The sequence below is a fragment of the Plecotus auritus genome, assembly GCF_963455305.1.
Source record: "Plecotus auritus genome assembly, chromosome: 6".
NCBI classification, from domain to species: domain Eukaryota; kingdom Metazoa; phylum Chordata; class Mammalia; order Chiroptera; family Vespertilionidae; genus Plecotus; species Plecotus auritus.
In genome coordinates this window covers 108,733,599-108,750,177 of record NC_137773.1, presented here as the reverse complement: position 1 = coordinate 108,750,177, position 16,579 = coordinate 108,733,599, and the positions used below count along the sequence as shown (strand labels likewise).

The 16,579-nt window shown below is 43.0% G+C and overlaps 1 protein-coding gene across 1 annotated transcript in view; it reads left to right on the top strand.

Annotated features, from left to right (window-relative positions):
- Nucleotides 1-6,967: 6,967 nt before the first annotated feature.
- The window catches only part of GCSAML (germinal center associated signaling and motility like), a gene marked incomplete at both ends in the record, with an annotated part of 43,079 nt that continues 33,467 nt past the window's right edge, over nt 6,968-16,579 (top strand). Inside the window, one exon of the mRNA XM_080672806.1 lies at nt 6,968-6,996. Coding sequence (XP_080528932.1) covers nt 6,968-6,996 — 29 coding nt within the window. The remainder of the gene's footprint in view (nt 6,997-16,579) is intronic.

Sequence of the window (16,579 nt, the reverse complement as noted above, 5' to 3'; positions counted from 1 at the left end):
TTTAGAGAGAGTAGAAGAGAGTGGGAAAGACAGAGAAATATTAATGTGAGAGAAACCCATCGATGATTGCCTCCTGCACGTGCCCCAACCAGGGCCTGGGCCAGGGAGGAGCCCAGGACCCTTCGGTCTGCAGGCTGATGCTCTATCCACTGAGCCAAACCGGTTAGGGCTCAAAGTCAATCCTTTTTATAAGGAGAAGAAAAGTGTAGGTAAGGGGTTTGGAACTCATAAAATAGGAGGTAAGGGGTTTGGAATTCAGGGAAAAGGTTAATCAGATAAAAGCTGCAGTCCTGCGAGTTTCCTGGCATCCTTTTATCTGTTGACCCATGATTCTTTATCTGCATCCTGTGTGGGGGATGTTCTTCCCCTGGAGCACAGTGGCTCAGATACCAGAGTTCCAGATGAGAATCTGTTAGGCCAATCATAAAATTTCTCAGTATCAGTACCATCATCATCATCATCATCATCATCATCATCATCATCATCGTGGATGAAAAGGGCCACATGCTAACCCGACAAGCTCAGGGAAGGCCTGCAGGGCAGTCTTGCAAACTCAGAGACCTAAAGTCACCACCAAGGATGGTCTGAAATTAAACTTTAACTAAAGCAGTTATGGTGGGCAGTTACATCTTAAGTTGGTATCTTCCCTGACAAGGTCAACCTTTACCTTAACTAAGCCTATCTGTCTTTTTGCATCTATGATAACATATTCTTGAAATCTCTGGGTAACTTGTAACTTCCCTTTTTCTGAACCCCTTGAGGCACAACCTAATGTGCCTGGGCGCCAGGACAAATACCACAAATTCCTTCGTTGTTATTGTTATCATGTTAATTGTTGACTGTTGATTATACTGCACCCACCTAAGTATGTGTCTATCATTTTACTTTTTATCCAATCACAGGGGTTTTCCACTTTGCTTTCTCCTGCCTCTCTAATCTATCACCAAAGGATTTCATGTGACCCACCTACATGCCCTCCTTTGATTGCAATGTCTAAAAATAGATGAGAACCACTCATTCTCTGGAGCATTACCCCAATCCACTGAGGTTCTGCTTCCCGGCAATTGTCGACAGTTTGGCTCAAATAAACTCACAAAAATTCTTTACAGGTTTGAATGTTTTTACGTTAACATCACCAACCAAACAATTGTGGGAGAAAAAAAAAACCTACCTTCTTAAGCATTTTAGTGACTGCAGGCCTGTGAATTAAACTGACAAGAGACAGATTAATAGGGGGAAAAGCATATGGATTTATTAATTGTTAATTTTACATGCACAGGGGCATCACAGAAAGAAATGAACGTCCAAAGGAGCAGTGAGATAAGAGTTTATATACTGTCTTGATAGGAGAAAAGGAGGGGACAAAGCCACTTAGAATGGAGCACATGCTTCCTAGGAAAGAGAAGTGGGCCTGTAGGAGGACAGGAGGGAGAGATGGGAGCTAGTGATGTCTGTTTAGGTGTGGTGCAAACTTCTCACCCGTGATGAGTCAATCTTCACTGCGGATGAAACTCCTGGGGTGGCGGGGCGTCGGGGAGGGGCATGGATAGGATTTAGGACAATCGAGATTTTTTTAAAGGATCTGTTTTTAAGCAGATAATGGGGTTCAGAAAAAGCCTCCACTTGCATTTTCCTATCTTCAAATGTCTTTGTTATGCCACACAGGCACATTTTGTGGCATATTTTGTGTTCCTACATAATCATTGCTTTATTTTCTCCCAATTTTGAAATAATTTCTTTTTTTATACCATACATATATAAAATTTAAATTTACTCAAGGAATGACATTGGAGTCCTAGCCGGTTTTGCACAGTGGATAGAGCATCGGCCTCTGTACTGAAAGTACAGGTTCGATTCCGGTCAAGGGCACATGCCTGGGTTGTGGGCTCGATCCCCAGTAGGGGACGTGCAGGAGGCAGCCAGTCAATGATTCTCTCCCATCATTGATGTTTCCATCTCTCTCTCCCTCTCCCTTCCTACCTGAAATCAATAAAAATATATTTAAAAAAAGAAAAAGAAATGAAATTGGAAATATTTGAAACCAAATACCTGATTTGTTGGAATGTTAACTTTTCAATGCGTAATATCTTATTCATCAGTTTTTTCCAATAAAATATTTGAGTCAGACTTGAGAATCTGCTTCCCTACCCTGTACTTGGGTAAAGAACTGATTTTGGTTCCAATATTATCTGCAAATGAGCAGGAACTAGCTATTAACAGAAACCGTGTTACATCTTACATGCTCAGTCTAGCTCCAAGCCCCATGGAAGCAACTGAGATCAAATTTCCCACACTTTGGGCATGCCGACATGTTTCAAATGTCTATACTTTTCATGGTGGAATATTTGCAGCTAGTATTAGAAATCTTAAACATTATTGGCAATACCATGTCAAGACTTATTTATAAGAATGTTAATTGCAGATTTGTTTTAATAGAAAAACTGGAAGTAACCAAAAAACATGTTGAAAATCTCTATATAAAAGCCTAATATGCTAAGTGTCCGACCATTCAACTGTTCGACCATTCGACCGGTAGCTATGACATGCACTGACCATCAGGGGGCAGACACTCAACACACAGGCATGGAAACATGGAACAGACTGATTAATCTCAGAGGGAAGGGGGCAGCGGGGAGGGCAGGATGAGATTAACCAAAGATCATATATGCATACTAAAAGCCCAGTGCATGGATTCATGCACCAGTGGGTTCCCTCTGCTGGCCTGCAGGGATCAGGCCGAAACCAGCAGTCTGACATCCCCTGAGGGGTTCTGGATTGTGAGAGGGCACAGGCCAGGCTGAGATCCCATTGGTGCACGAATCTGTGCACCAGGCCTCTAGTAATTATATAATTATACAGTGAAATACTTTACATCCATTAGTAATGGATTATTTTAGCCAGGCATCATCTGCGCCCAGGAGCCCTCCTTGTTCACATGAAGGCTTTCAGGACTCCCAGCTCATCAACAGGAGTGGACATTTCTTATGTGGCCTCTGCTGGCCCAGAACTGGTCCCCCTTCGTCTGCCCCCACCCATTTGCCTATAGCTACTGTAAATTCTTTCAGACTACCTCTCGCTTCCCCTCCCCCCCTCTACTTCACCTAAAAATGCTTGCAAAACTCTGGGATGAGGAACAAGTTGTCTTTTATACCTAGACATGCTGGTAGGGGTTTAGATTCTGCCCCCAGTGGGTCTTTGGCTCAATAAAACCTTATTTAAGAAAGACTTCAGTCATGAAAGGTGAAGATTTTTAGTTTAACAGAGCTGATATGTCATGTGATTTTAGTTTGCATTCCCCTGATGATTAGTGATGGTGAACACCATCCCGGGAACCTGTTGGCCATTTGTAAGTATTCTTTGGAGAAATGTCTCTTCAAGTATTTTGCCTATTTTCAAATTGGGTTATTTGTTTTGTTATTTTTGCTTTTGTTATTAAATCACAAAAGGAATGCCTTAAAAGTTTTGGAAAATAACCCCATTTGATTTGCCATATTGTTCACTTAAAAATTTGTTAGAGGGTAAATCTCATGTTAAGTGTTCTATACACACACACACACACACACACACACACACACACCAAAAAGACACAAAAAAACTGTTGAAGGTGATGAATATGATTATTACCTTAACTGTGGTGATGGTATTGAAGCATAGTCCATCTTGTTCCAGTAACCTCTATGTTGTAAAAACTACTGTTGGAAAATTTCTACGAAAATGGTCCTTTGTTCTGTAAATTAACTTTGCTATTCTTGGCTTCTATAAACACGCTTGCTCTTATATTAGGGAAAATGAGCTCACTTATCTGGTCCTGCAAGACCTGTTTACTTAAGCACTGCTCCCATTTTGGAAAGGCCATAAACCATACAACTCCCAGACGGAGTTATCAATACTGGCACCAGGCCAGGCCTTGAGATATAGTCTCACGGTCCCATCCCAGCACATAGTTTTTTTGTTTTTGCAAAGCCTGCGAAAGGTCCGGAAGCCCCATTCCATATTTGGGAGACAAAGAAGCTAGGAAGATATAAAGGGAAAATTTTCTCCATATTATTTTGCTCAGACTTTGAGAGACAACTCCTCTGAGACCTCTAGCATAATAAAGGCTCCAAATTAATTTGGCTTATTGATTAAGGCGTCTTCTGTTTAGCTCGCTGATTTATAATATTACAGTAACAAGAATGTACACAGCTGAAACCGGTTTGGCTCAGTGGATAGAGCGTCGGCTTGCGGACTGAGGGGTCCCGGGTTCGATTCCGGTCAGGGGCATGTACCTTGGTTGCGGGCACATCCCTACTGGGAGGTGTGCAGGAGGCAGCTGATAGATGTGTCTCTCTCATCGACGTTTCTAGCTCTCTATCCCTCTCCCTTCCTCTCTGTGAAAAATCAATAAAATATATTTAAAAAAAAAAGAATGTACACATATGCTCAAACTTATCAAATGGTGTACATTAATTACATTCAGTTTTTGTATAGGAATTATACTTCAAAAAAGCTGAAAAAAAAAGAAAATGATCTTTGAAAACCCATCTAATGGTGTAGAAGACATGTTCACAGAGTACTCTCCTTTTTGAATTCTTTAAACCAATGGGTACATGTGTGTGTTCCCACAGCAGATTATAAATATACATCAAAATACACATAAGAATTGTTTCTGGGTAGTAGGATTCTGGGTTAGTTCAATGTTTTTATGTTATCTTATTTGCACTCTTTTAGATTTTCAGTACCAAACACATAATAATTTAACAATAAGAAAACCACATATGGTTAAATGTTTGACTTTGAAAGCACAACGTGAGATGATGATACTCTATCAGAGTAAATAGAAAGCATTGTATGTCCTTTTTAGGAAAACTTCAGATGAGAAAATCCTAAACTTGTTGGTAGGCAGGAGACCAAGTAGAAAGAACAGACATGTGAGCAAGAGAGCAGAGAACATCAACAGAGAGGACCCCTGTAGAGGAGAGAAATGACCTGCATCAGGTGGGCATGCCGGGGCGTCACCTTTGGAAGGACTAGCGTCTCTTCCACACAGCACCGAGACTCCAGCTGAAGTGGTATAGGGTGCAACCCTGCTGTGTTCAATCAGCAGCCACAACACTGTCATTGCAAAGCATTCTAGTTCACCAAAATCTCACTTTTGCTTTTATCTGATCCATTCCACAGATGAAGTGGGTGCAGTCCAGGAAACTGACTGCTGAGCCTTCACTAGTGAAAGTGAAGTCTTCTTTTCCAGATTGGTTCACGCCAGTATGCACAGAGCGGGAGGGAACGAGGCTGAAGGAACTGGACACCTTTGGTGTTACCACACCTCTAGTATTTAGTGACTGGGACCCAATAGGGACCCGCTTACTTGAGCATTTGGGGAGTGATGAGTTTCTTTGTGATTAGTAAATGGTTTATTGCCGTGGTTCTCAAATGTTATCAGACAAGAAGGAGAACAAACCCACAGAGTTTCTGATTCAGGAGGTGTGAGCTGAGGGCTGAGAATTCACATTTCTAATCAGTTGTCAGGTGTCTCCTGCTGTTGGCCTGGGGCCATGCTTAGAGAATCCCTGGTCTAGCTCCTTGCTAGTCGAAGGGCCAGCAGGAGAGGCATCAGCGCGAGCTGGTTGGAAAGGCAGAATGTTGACCTAGTTATTTAACAGGACCCTCAAATGATCAGTGTGGATGTGAGAGTCTGGGCAGCAGGGCTTTGGGACCAAAAACCAGGAATAATGTGTGTGAAACTCCTCCTTCAAATATAATTTTTCTCAAGCTTATGATTAAAATTTAAGTACTTGAGGCCTCTGAGCTCTGACTATGGGTAGCAGTAACTTAAATTTCATCAACCTTGGAATCTTTATTTGATAAATATATTTTAAAAATTGGCACTGCTCTGGCTGTGTGGTTCAGTTGGTTTGAGCATTGTCCCATACACCAAAACGTTGTGGGTTTGTTCCCCAGTTGGGATGATACAGGAGGCAACTAATTGAGGTTTCTCTCTCCCATCGATGTTTCTCTTTCTCTCCTTTTCTTTCTCTCTAAAATCAATAAAAACATGCGCTCAGGTGAGGATTAAAAAATATTGGAGTAGATGAACATAACATTTCTGAATTCAGCAAGTCAATTTTGTGTTGGATGCAAACTGAAGAAAATCAGGCACCTGTTCTGCACGCCATTGGGTGGAAGACATAATGAGTGAGATATTTCACTCCCCCACCAGCAACAGCTCAGAGTCAGCAGCCAGCTAGTCGCCTGCCTTATCTCTACAGCCAGCTTGTGCTCCGTGGCTCTGCTGGGTGGGGCAGGGGAGGAAGTGGGGACTAGATGGGCAGATGAGTCTGTCAGGCCCTGTTCTTTCCCTTGTGACTTTAACTTTGGAAAAACAGGAAGAACAATTGTTCTGTGGCCTACCTTGAACCACATCAAGATCCTTCCATTGCCACACTCATCTCTTCCTTTGTAGTCTTGTCTCTTGAAGTGTCAGACCTCTGAGGAAAGATATTACATATGATTGAGTTTTTATGGCTGGAGGAACACAGATTCTCTTTTTGTTTTTAGTTTTCTTATAAAAGGCTTTCTTCTTGAGTGTTTGGAAGAGAATAAAATATTAGGAATCTTGACATCAGATTTCTTGGGAATAGGAAAGTCCCTACCCAATATGATCCTGCAATCCTGGAATGGCCTTAAAAGCCAAGTGACTCTAGCATGTTAGACTTATTCTCCCATGCTTCAGTCTGATGTTTTCACACACACACACACACACACACACACGCACGCACAATGAAAAAAGCATGCCTTTCTTCTCCCCTCCCCTTCAGAACGGTTCCTTCCTTCTCTAACATGCCCATCCCCTGGCAGCGGTGGTGGGTGGGAGCACAAGTGGTCAGATGTCACATCCTGCCCCGTGTTGCACCCCTTGTTGCTTTGGTCAAGACTAACCAAAGTGGAGTGAAACTCAGGAGCTGAGGAACCGAGTCACTCTGAGAGGATGGGAAATTGTCTCCAGAGAGAACTCAGGTGAGTCCTGTCTCTGGGCACCACACCCTTTGGGAGGAAGAGAACCGGGAGGAGGAGGCTGGGCTCTCACACTGGGAGGGGTGGGACATTTGTGCTTAAGAAGGCTGGACCTGAAGAGCATCCTCTGAGAGCACACAGCAACCCCCTCCCGCCACTCCTTCTCTTGCCTTACTTGGAACCACGGTAGGTTGCCAGATTTAGAAAATAAAAATACAAGGTGCCAAAGCAGATTTGAATTTCCAATAAATAAATATACTTTTGTATAAGCATGCCCCATGCACTATTTGGAGTATTATTGCATGGGTCATACTTATACTAAAAAAAAAAAAAAAAATCATTGTTTATCTGAAGTTCAAATTTAACTATGTATCCTATAATCTATTTAGCAACCCTAGACCATGGTCACTTGAACCTTCCTACACCTCTGTTTTCTCATTTGGGTATAGAGATTATCTTCCCATACATCAGGGTTAACGAGTCGGCATTAGAATAAGCAGTCTGGTTGTGGGAATTATGGATGCACAATAATGCACTCAAATGCTTTTGATTTAAGTAGTGCCTTTTAAAGACTATATTTTTTAAAATTGATTTCAGAGAGGAAGGGATAGGGAGAGAGAGATAGTAACATCAATGATGAGAGAGAATCATTGATTGGCTGCCTCCTGCATGCCCCCAGAGGAGATTGAGCCGCAACCTAGGCATGAACCCTGAATGGGAATGGAACCATGACCTTCTGGTTCAAAGACTGATGCTCAACCACTGAGCCACATTGGCTGGGCTTAAGTAGTGCCCTTTATTGGTGACTTTTACCTCTATCATTTTCAAATGCTTTTGAAGTTGTAGAACAGATATGGATAACAGGCATTATTCTTTTTACATCTTTCTTAACCTTAAAGAATTGTTTTCACAGCACCCCATTCCCCATCCACTGTTCCTAATCCTTATAAGAGTCTAGTTATATTGTTATTTTAAAAGACTATTTTTTTTAAATTGACATATAATCCTATATAATAAAAGCCTAATACTCAAATTGATGGAATGGCGGAACGACCACCAGAACTACGAGCCACTATGATGCACACTGACCACCAGGAGGCAGATGCTCAATGCAGGAGCTGCCCCCAGCCTGCAGGCCCCAGCGGGGGGTCCCCCAATCACCCAGCCAGTCGCCCAGCAGAGGGAGGTAACCAGTGGTGGCAGCAGTGGGGGGCAGGGCCAGCGAGGGGGTGGTGCCAGGCTGGCCAAGGTGGGTGCCAGTGGGGGCCCCCCAATCGCCCTGCTAGTCGCCCCACAGATTGGCTCTGATCATCAGCCAGGCCTAGGGACCCTACCTGTGCAAGAATTTCATGCACCGGGCCTCTAGTTGATATATAACACTATATAAGTTTAAGGTATACAGTATGTTAATTTGATACATTTGTATATTGTAATATGGTTATCACCATGGCATTAGCAAACACCTCTATCACATCACATAATTATAATTTTTTCATGCTGCAAACAATTAAGGTCTAGTTTCTTAGAAACTTTGAAGTTTATGATACAGTACTGTTGTCTGTAATCACTACACTGTACCTGAGATCTCCCAGACTTATCTTTGAGCTGCAACTTTGTACCTTTAACATCTCCCCATTTCCCCCTTGTCCATTCTCTCTTAACCACCATTCTCTCTCTGTTTCTACAAGTTCACCTTCTTTAAATTTCAAATCTAAGTGAGAGCATTCTGTATTTGTCTCTCTGTGTCTGACTTATCTCACTTTGCATAATTTCCTCAAGGTCCATTCATGTTGTCACAATGGGCAGGATTCCCTTCTTTCTTGCGGCTGAATAATATTCCATTATGTCAGGGGTGCGGAACGTCAGCCAGTGAGCCGTGTAAGGCCTGAGAAAACTTTTGGTCTGGCCCTGCCAAGGCATTAGGGGTGAGTTTATTAAATGTTTGACCAAATTGAGCAGGCTAATTTTTAAGATGGTAATTTTGTATGGTCCTCAAATGATGTTATAAATATCCAAATGGCCATTGGCAGGATAAAGTTCCCCACCCCTGGGTTATGTAGATATGGATGAGGTAGAGATAGAGATGTGCCACATCTTAATCTATTCATCTGTTGAGAGATACTTAGGTTGTGACTAATGTGTGATGAACTCGGGAGTGCAGATATCTCTTTGAGATCCTGTTTTCTTTTTAATAAACAACAGAACCTTGGTTCTCAAACTTAATTCATTCTGAAAGGCTGTTCAAGAAGAGATTTTTAAAAACCAAATCATTTTTTCTCATTAGAAAAAATGTAAATTTAATTAATTCATTCCAGTCCCCCAAATGATTCCCTATTTTAACCTTTCTTATATACAGTACACATATAACGTACTATTTAATCTATTAGCAAACACTTCTTTTCTTAAATTATCGAACCACCCCTCCTAGCACTTCCAGCACTCGGCCCAGGGCTGTCTTTCAGGACAGCACGCAGCATCTTTGCTCTTTCACATGTTATTGCCCCCGAAATGCTGTCACCAGCAAACTGCTTTTCCTTTACCAAATCAACAACAGGTTTTTTTTTACCTCTGCAATTGCCTATGATCATTGTTTCTTTCACACCCTTAGCAACATTAGCACTCTTGATGGCCTCCATTTCACCAGCAACAAAAGCAAAAAAATAAAATAAAATAAAAACCACAAAAACATTCATAGCACAACTCCCTGAGAGGTTTAGCGGTAAACTGACTTCCAATCTCTCCTGTGTCTGTGGCCTGAGATACACTTTTTGTCATGCTGATGTCAAGAACAGAAGTATTGGTCAGAGACCGAGACATTTTGTCAGTGAACAACTTGGTTGAGAACCGAATTGCTTGAACTGGGAGACGGTTGAGAAGCGAGGTTTGACTGCATACCTAGAAGTGGGATTGCTGGAACACATGATAGTTCTTTTTTTAATTTTTGTTTTGGTTAATACTCACCAGAGGATATTTTTTCCATTGATTTTTAAAGAGAGTGGAAGGAAGGAGGGGAGGGGGAGAGAAAGAGAGAGAAGCATGGATGTGAGAGAGACACATTGATTGGTTGCCTCCAGGATGCGCCCCGACCGGGGCCAGGGATTGAACCTGCAGCCAGGTGTGCAGGCTGACACTCTACCCATTGACTATGCAGGCCACGGCCTTTTTTAATTTTTAAAAATTGTTTTCCATAGTGGCTGAACCAATTTATATTCCTGCCAACAGTGTGCAAGTGTTTTATTTTATCTACATCTTTGCCAATATGATATTTCTTGTATTTTTTTTCCTGTCTTCTTGATGGTAGCCATCCTAACAGGTGTGAGGTCATATCTTATTGTGTTTTTGATTTGCATTTCCCTGATAATTTTTAAAAAATATGTTTTATTGATTTTTTACAGAGAGGAAGGGAGAGGGATAGAGAGCTAGAAACATCAATGAGAGAGAAACATCGATCAGCTGCCTCCTGCACACCTCCTACTGGGGATGTGCCCGCAACCAAGGTACATGCCCTTGACCAGAATCAAACCTGGGATCTTCCAGTCCACAGGCCGATGCTCTATCCACTGAGCCAAACCAGTTAGGGCCCCTGATAATTTTTTTAAATTTATTTTTATTATTGAGAGTATTACAGATGTCTTCCCACTCCTCTCACCCATTGCCCCCTCCCTCTTGTTCCTCCTCCCTGGCCTCAGGATGATTAGTAATGTTGAGTACCTTTTCATGTACCTGTTGACCATCTGGATGTGGTTTTTTTTAACACAACTATAGAGAGCTGATCATGCAACACTCTATCACTTTACTCCTGTGTTCCAGTGAGTATATCCATTTCTCACCAGCTACCATGTAAACTGCAGACCACTTGTTTGGAATGTAAGGTCCTGTATATTCTGTTTAATCACTCACCCTTCTTGTTTTCTTCTGAATTTGGGCATTGCCTCCACTGCCTTCCTTAGCAATCACCTCTCATTATTACTCCTTCCTGGCAGCTCCAAAGCAATTGCTGCTTTGAATGTTTCTTTTCAGCCCCTATGCCTCCAGGTCTCGGCACAGCAGGCATTTAAAGAATGTGGGCCTAGCTAGTTTACTTCCACGCACTCTTCTGCCCTCCCTGCCTTAAATAGGGTGCATGGGCCTTGTGGCCTTGTCAGGCCTGCCCTTCTTTTGATTTCAAGTCTCTGTGCCTGGCTGCCAGAACTCTCGCTCCAAAGTCCATTTCAGCCGTCGTTACTTGTTAAAACATTCACGTGCAATGTCCTGGCCAAATGCTCCACCTTCTTGATCTCTGCCAGAAATTACTCATAAACTCTTTATGTACATCGACAACACTACACATATTCTGTCTAGTGTCACGCTCACATCTGTATGTCTTTTAGATTATAATTCTTTGGTCACAAGGACAAGGCCTTCAAACTCTGAAAAACCCTGAAACCCGTGCCCTCTCTCTGCAGAAAGAAGGCCCTCCACGCATGCGTCCTGGCTCCTATGAGGAAGCGTGTGGGACCCTCAGTCCCGGGCAGCAGAGGGTCACATGTTTGCTTTGGGACACTGAGACCCAAGAAACTTCTTGTTCTGAGTAGTTTTGCTCTCTGTGCTGATTTTAAAGTTTTTCCACGTATATCTATTGCTAGAGGCTGAAAGGTCTCGAGAACAAGCCATGAAGTTCCCTTACTTTATAAACTTTAAAGCAGCAGGAGGATTCTGATGGAATCCAACCATGTCAGACTCAGGGAGGTGGGAGAACTCGAAGCTCATTCTGCTCTTGCAAAGCTGCTCTCTGCTAGGGTCCTCTGCTCACTCTCTGGAGAAGCCTGTTTGCTGGATTTTAGTTCTATTTTAGAGAGAGTAGTAAGATTCTTCTTCTTCTCCTTCCTCCTCCTCCTCCTCCTCCTCCTCCTCCTCCTCCTCCTCCTCCTCTTTCTTCTTCACCCAAGGATATTTTTCCCCCTATTGATTTATTTTTTAATTTTTTTTTAGAGAGGAAAAGACAGAAATATTGATGTGAGAGAAACATATCAATTGGTTGCCTCCTGCATGAGCCCTGACCAGGGCCCGGGAGGAGCCTGCAACCAAGGTACCTGCCCTTGACTGGAATCAAACCCAGGACCCTTTCATCGGTAGGCCGACTCTCTGTCCACTGAGCCAACCCAGCTAGGGCCAGTTCTCCTTTAAAATCCAGGCAGATGTAAGAAGAAAGAGGAAGACATTGCCTCAGGAGGTCTCACAGTTGCTTCTATGAATGAGGCCTCCACAGTCCTGGTCTTTTCTTAGTCCTCCACGCCCACAGACCACAAGGTGGCCGGATCCAACAGCACTCAGACACTGATGAGGCTGAGCAGAGTCGTCACCGTGTATCGGTAATGACGGATAATATTTGCCTCGGTGCACTTTCTGCCCAGCACAGGGCCAGGGAGCTCACAGAGCCATCTGGTTACTTTCCCTAACTGCTGTATGAGCTGGGAAAAGTGCAATAGTAAATATAAAAACAGGTCTCATCGTTGGATACATTTATTCATTGGTGATGAGAGATATTTTACTCCCGGTAAGTAAAATTTGTGTAATTTCTGTGTAGAGTACTGCGTAAACTTGGGAAGGCAGGTTAGCAGCATTGCTTGGAGATCATACAATCAGAGAAAGGGAATGCGTGGTTTCTGATGCACAGTTAATCCAGGAAATCATGAAGCCAGATGAAGCTTGTATTTGGCCCTGGTCATGCTTCCCTTGCAATCCTGGACAAGTTCCTTGTTCTCCCAAGCTGTGTCTTCATGTCTATGACGAGGATAAGAACACTCTGGCATCCCAGGTTTCATTGTGAAGGTAGGAGGAAACAATGCGGGAACACAGGTGGTATCAGGGCTGGCTGCTATTGAACTAGCTCCGGGCTCCAGAAATGTGTTCCCCGGCTCCCGAGCAATAGTGCACTGTGTTTCTGTGAACTCCTCCAGAATGATTTGGTTCATGAGGAACCTCCTCCAAAGCACTTCAGACACAACTGAAAAGGAGACAGAAGAAACCCACCTCATGGAGTGAACTCTAGCAGGGGCCGGGGATAGCGGGCAATTACGTAAGTCATGCAATTTGGGTAGGAACAAGTGCTACAAATGAAATACAGCAGAGAGGAGTGTGACGTCAAGGAGACCTGATCTCTGAGGACAGACCTGGATAACTGAGAATGAACAGGTTACACAAAGATCTGTGGGATCAGAGAGACCTTAGGTGCAGGTCCGAGGAGGATCTGAGCAGGTATGTTGTGGGATGGTGAGGGTGAGGGGAACATGAGCTTAATGACATCAAGTGACATCACTACATGACTATTCCACATCCACAACTGATGGTATTAATTTTTTTCTAAGTGTTTTTGAGGTATATTTGATATGCCAAAATTGCATATATTTAATGTATACATTATTTTGAGCTTAAACATAGGCAAACTCCCATTAAATATATCCCTCACCTCCAAAAGTTTCCTCATGTTCTTTTGTGGGTTTTGTATGTTAAGAATACTTAACATGAGATCTATCCTCTTAACCTGTTTTAAAGTGCACAATATCATACTACTAGAGGCCCGGTGCACGAATTCGTGCACCAGTGGGGTCCCTCAGCCTGGCCTGTGGGATCAGGCCAAAACTGGCTATCTGACATCCCTTGAGGGGTCCCGGATTGTGAGAAGGCTCAGGCCAGGCCGAGGAACCCCACCAGTGTAAGATTGGGGCCAGGGGGAGACTGTGGGAGGGCTCCAGGGCATGTCTGGCCCATCTTGCTCAGTCCCAAACTGACCAGACCCCAGCAGCAAGCTAACCTACTGGTTGGAGCGTGTGCCCCCTGGTGGTCAGTGCATGTCATAGTGAGTGGTTGAGCGGCCTTAGCATATCATTAGCATATTACACTATGATTGGTTGAACAGCCAACTGATCAACTGGACACTTAGCATATTAGGCTTTTATTATATAGGATTAAGTATAGGTACTAAGTTGTTTAGCAGATCTCCAGAACCTATTCATGTATCATAATGGATATTTTATATCTATTGAGCAATAACTTCTCATTTTCCTCTTTCTCCAACCCATGGCAACCAACACTCTCCTCTCTGCTTCTGTGAATTTGCCTACTTTCAATTGATCACAAAAGTGAGATCACACAGTAATCGGCTATCTGTGACTGGCTTATTTCAGTTAGCATAGTGACTTCAAGGTTCATCCATATTGTAGCATGTGTCAGGATTTCCTTCCTTTTTAAAAAAATATATTTTTATTGATTTCAGAGAGGAAGGGAGAGGGAGAGATAGAAACATCAATGATGAGAGAGACTCATCGATTGGCTGCCTCCTGCACACCCCACACTGGGGATGGAGTCTGTAATCCGGGCATGTGCCCTGACTAGGAATTGAACCGTGACCTCCTAGTTCAGCCGTGGGCAAACTACGGCCCGCGGGCTGGATCCGGCTGTTCTATCCGGTTCTCTTGCTCTCCCCTCCTCTCCTTTACTTTGAATTTATATTAGTTCACACAAACACTCCATCCATGCTTTTGTTCCTGCCCTCAGGTCCAGTTTAAGAACCCATTGTGGCCCTTGAGTCAAAAAGTTTGCCCACCCCTGTCTAGTTCATAGGTTGATGCTCAGCCACTGAGCCATGCTGGCCTGGTAGGATTTCCTTGCTCTTTAAGTCTGAAAAATAATTTATTGTATATATACCACATTTCTTTTATTTATTGTCAATGAACGTATGCATGGTTTCCATATCTTGGCTATTGTGCATAATGCTTCAGTGAGGACACAAGAATCTCTTTGAGATCCTGATAATGATCTCTTTGGATAAATATTAAGAAGTGGGTTTGCTGGATCATATGGTAGTGTTAATTTCTTAAGGATGCTCCATATGTTTTTCATAGTGCCGGCATCATTTGCATGCCTATGAACAAACTTTCCACTTTCTCCATGCCTTGCCCACACTGACTATTATTTGTCTTTTTTATGATAGCCATCCTACAAGGTGTGAGCTGCTGCCTTGTGGTTTTGATTTGCATTTCTGAGGATTAGTGATGTTACGCACCTTTTCATATGGCTTTTGGGCACTTACCTGTATGTCTTCTTGGGAGATGGAGGACAGAAGACACAACTGTGCTCAAAGAGTTGAGTTCAAACATGTGCTCTGATAAAAATGTTTCCCTCTCTTTAGGGTTAATATTTATGGAAAACCTGTATGAAACAGCATTTTTGGCCTCAAGAAAAAAATTAAACATAGAGGAGAAATTCCAGTGGATGCTAATTTTAAACATTGAGAAGCCCCTTTAGAAAACACTGTAATTAATAGCATTTTAAAAATTGGAGATTATATAGCTGAGAGAGAACCAAAAGGTGACCAATGAAGCCTCAGTGTGCAACGTGGTGATTTAATACATGCTACACTGAAGATTCCTCGGGTCTAATTTCCGACGTCAGGTCTGTGCTGTTTCCACTACACCCCAACAGTGCCTTTTGCAGGGGCGCAGAGGTGAATGTGTTCTGGGTAGAAGCACAAACCCTGAGCCTCAGAAACAAGAGGAAGAAATGAATGGGGTTCTGGTTGGAGTGGAGGGAAGGAAGTCCACTGTTTGGACTGGGATGAACATGTTAGGCAGGCTTCCAAGAGGAGGAAAAGATTTTCCAAATTGGAGGAACAACATGTGAAAATACATGAGTTTGAAATGTATGGTGGTTCAGGGATGACAATTAAGTTGCTGATAATTGGAGCACATTGTTCAAGGACATGTCCAACAGGAGAAGCTAAAAATACAGTTTGGTGTTTGATAATGGAGAGTCTTCAAAGGCACATAGGAAGTATGTGGACATTTATGAGTTAGAGAAAGATGTAACGTGGCTTATATTGTAGGGAGGAATGTCTGTCCTCACTGTGTAAGGTGGAATGACAGGGAATAATGGACAAAGTTAAGAAACTTAACATGTAACAAGCAAGAGATAGTGAAGAGCTGAAATTTGCAGGAACAATCAAAATGGAAGAGAGAAAAAAAGATTCCGTAAAACACACTACCAATGATTCATTTTGGTGCTTGTCAGTTATTTAGATCACAGATATGGCGAGAGAAGCCTAAAAACGATCTATCCTCCCCGCCCCCACCCCCTGCCAATGAAGTTGTGTACTCCCGGCCTTTCTCGGGGACCTCTTCATCACTGGAGAATCTTAGAATATGCTCTAATCGTGGAAGATGAAGGAGATGCTGAGACTGGGAGGGGAGTGACAAATCTCGGAGAAGGTGGTACTGGGAATTTCCAACTTCCTCCTGCAGCTATCAAACAAATCTCCTTCAAAACTATCAGATGGAGGAAACAAAAATGATAAGAAACAGACTCAACCCAACCTATGAGTCACTTTTCTTTTTTAAAAAAATATTACCTATGTCCCCTCCCTCCCTGCCCCCCACCCAATAACCCCTTCTAGCCTGCCCCCCCCACCCCTGCTCTTCACCCATGTCTGTGTCCATGGGTTTTGCATATCTGCATACAAGTTCATTGGTTGATCTCTTCCCACCCACCCCCACTCTCCCTCTGAGATTCGACAATCTGTTCCATGTCTTATGTCTCTGAATCTATTTTG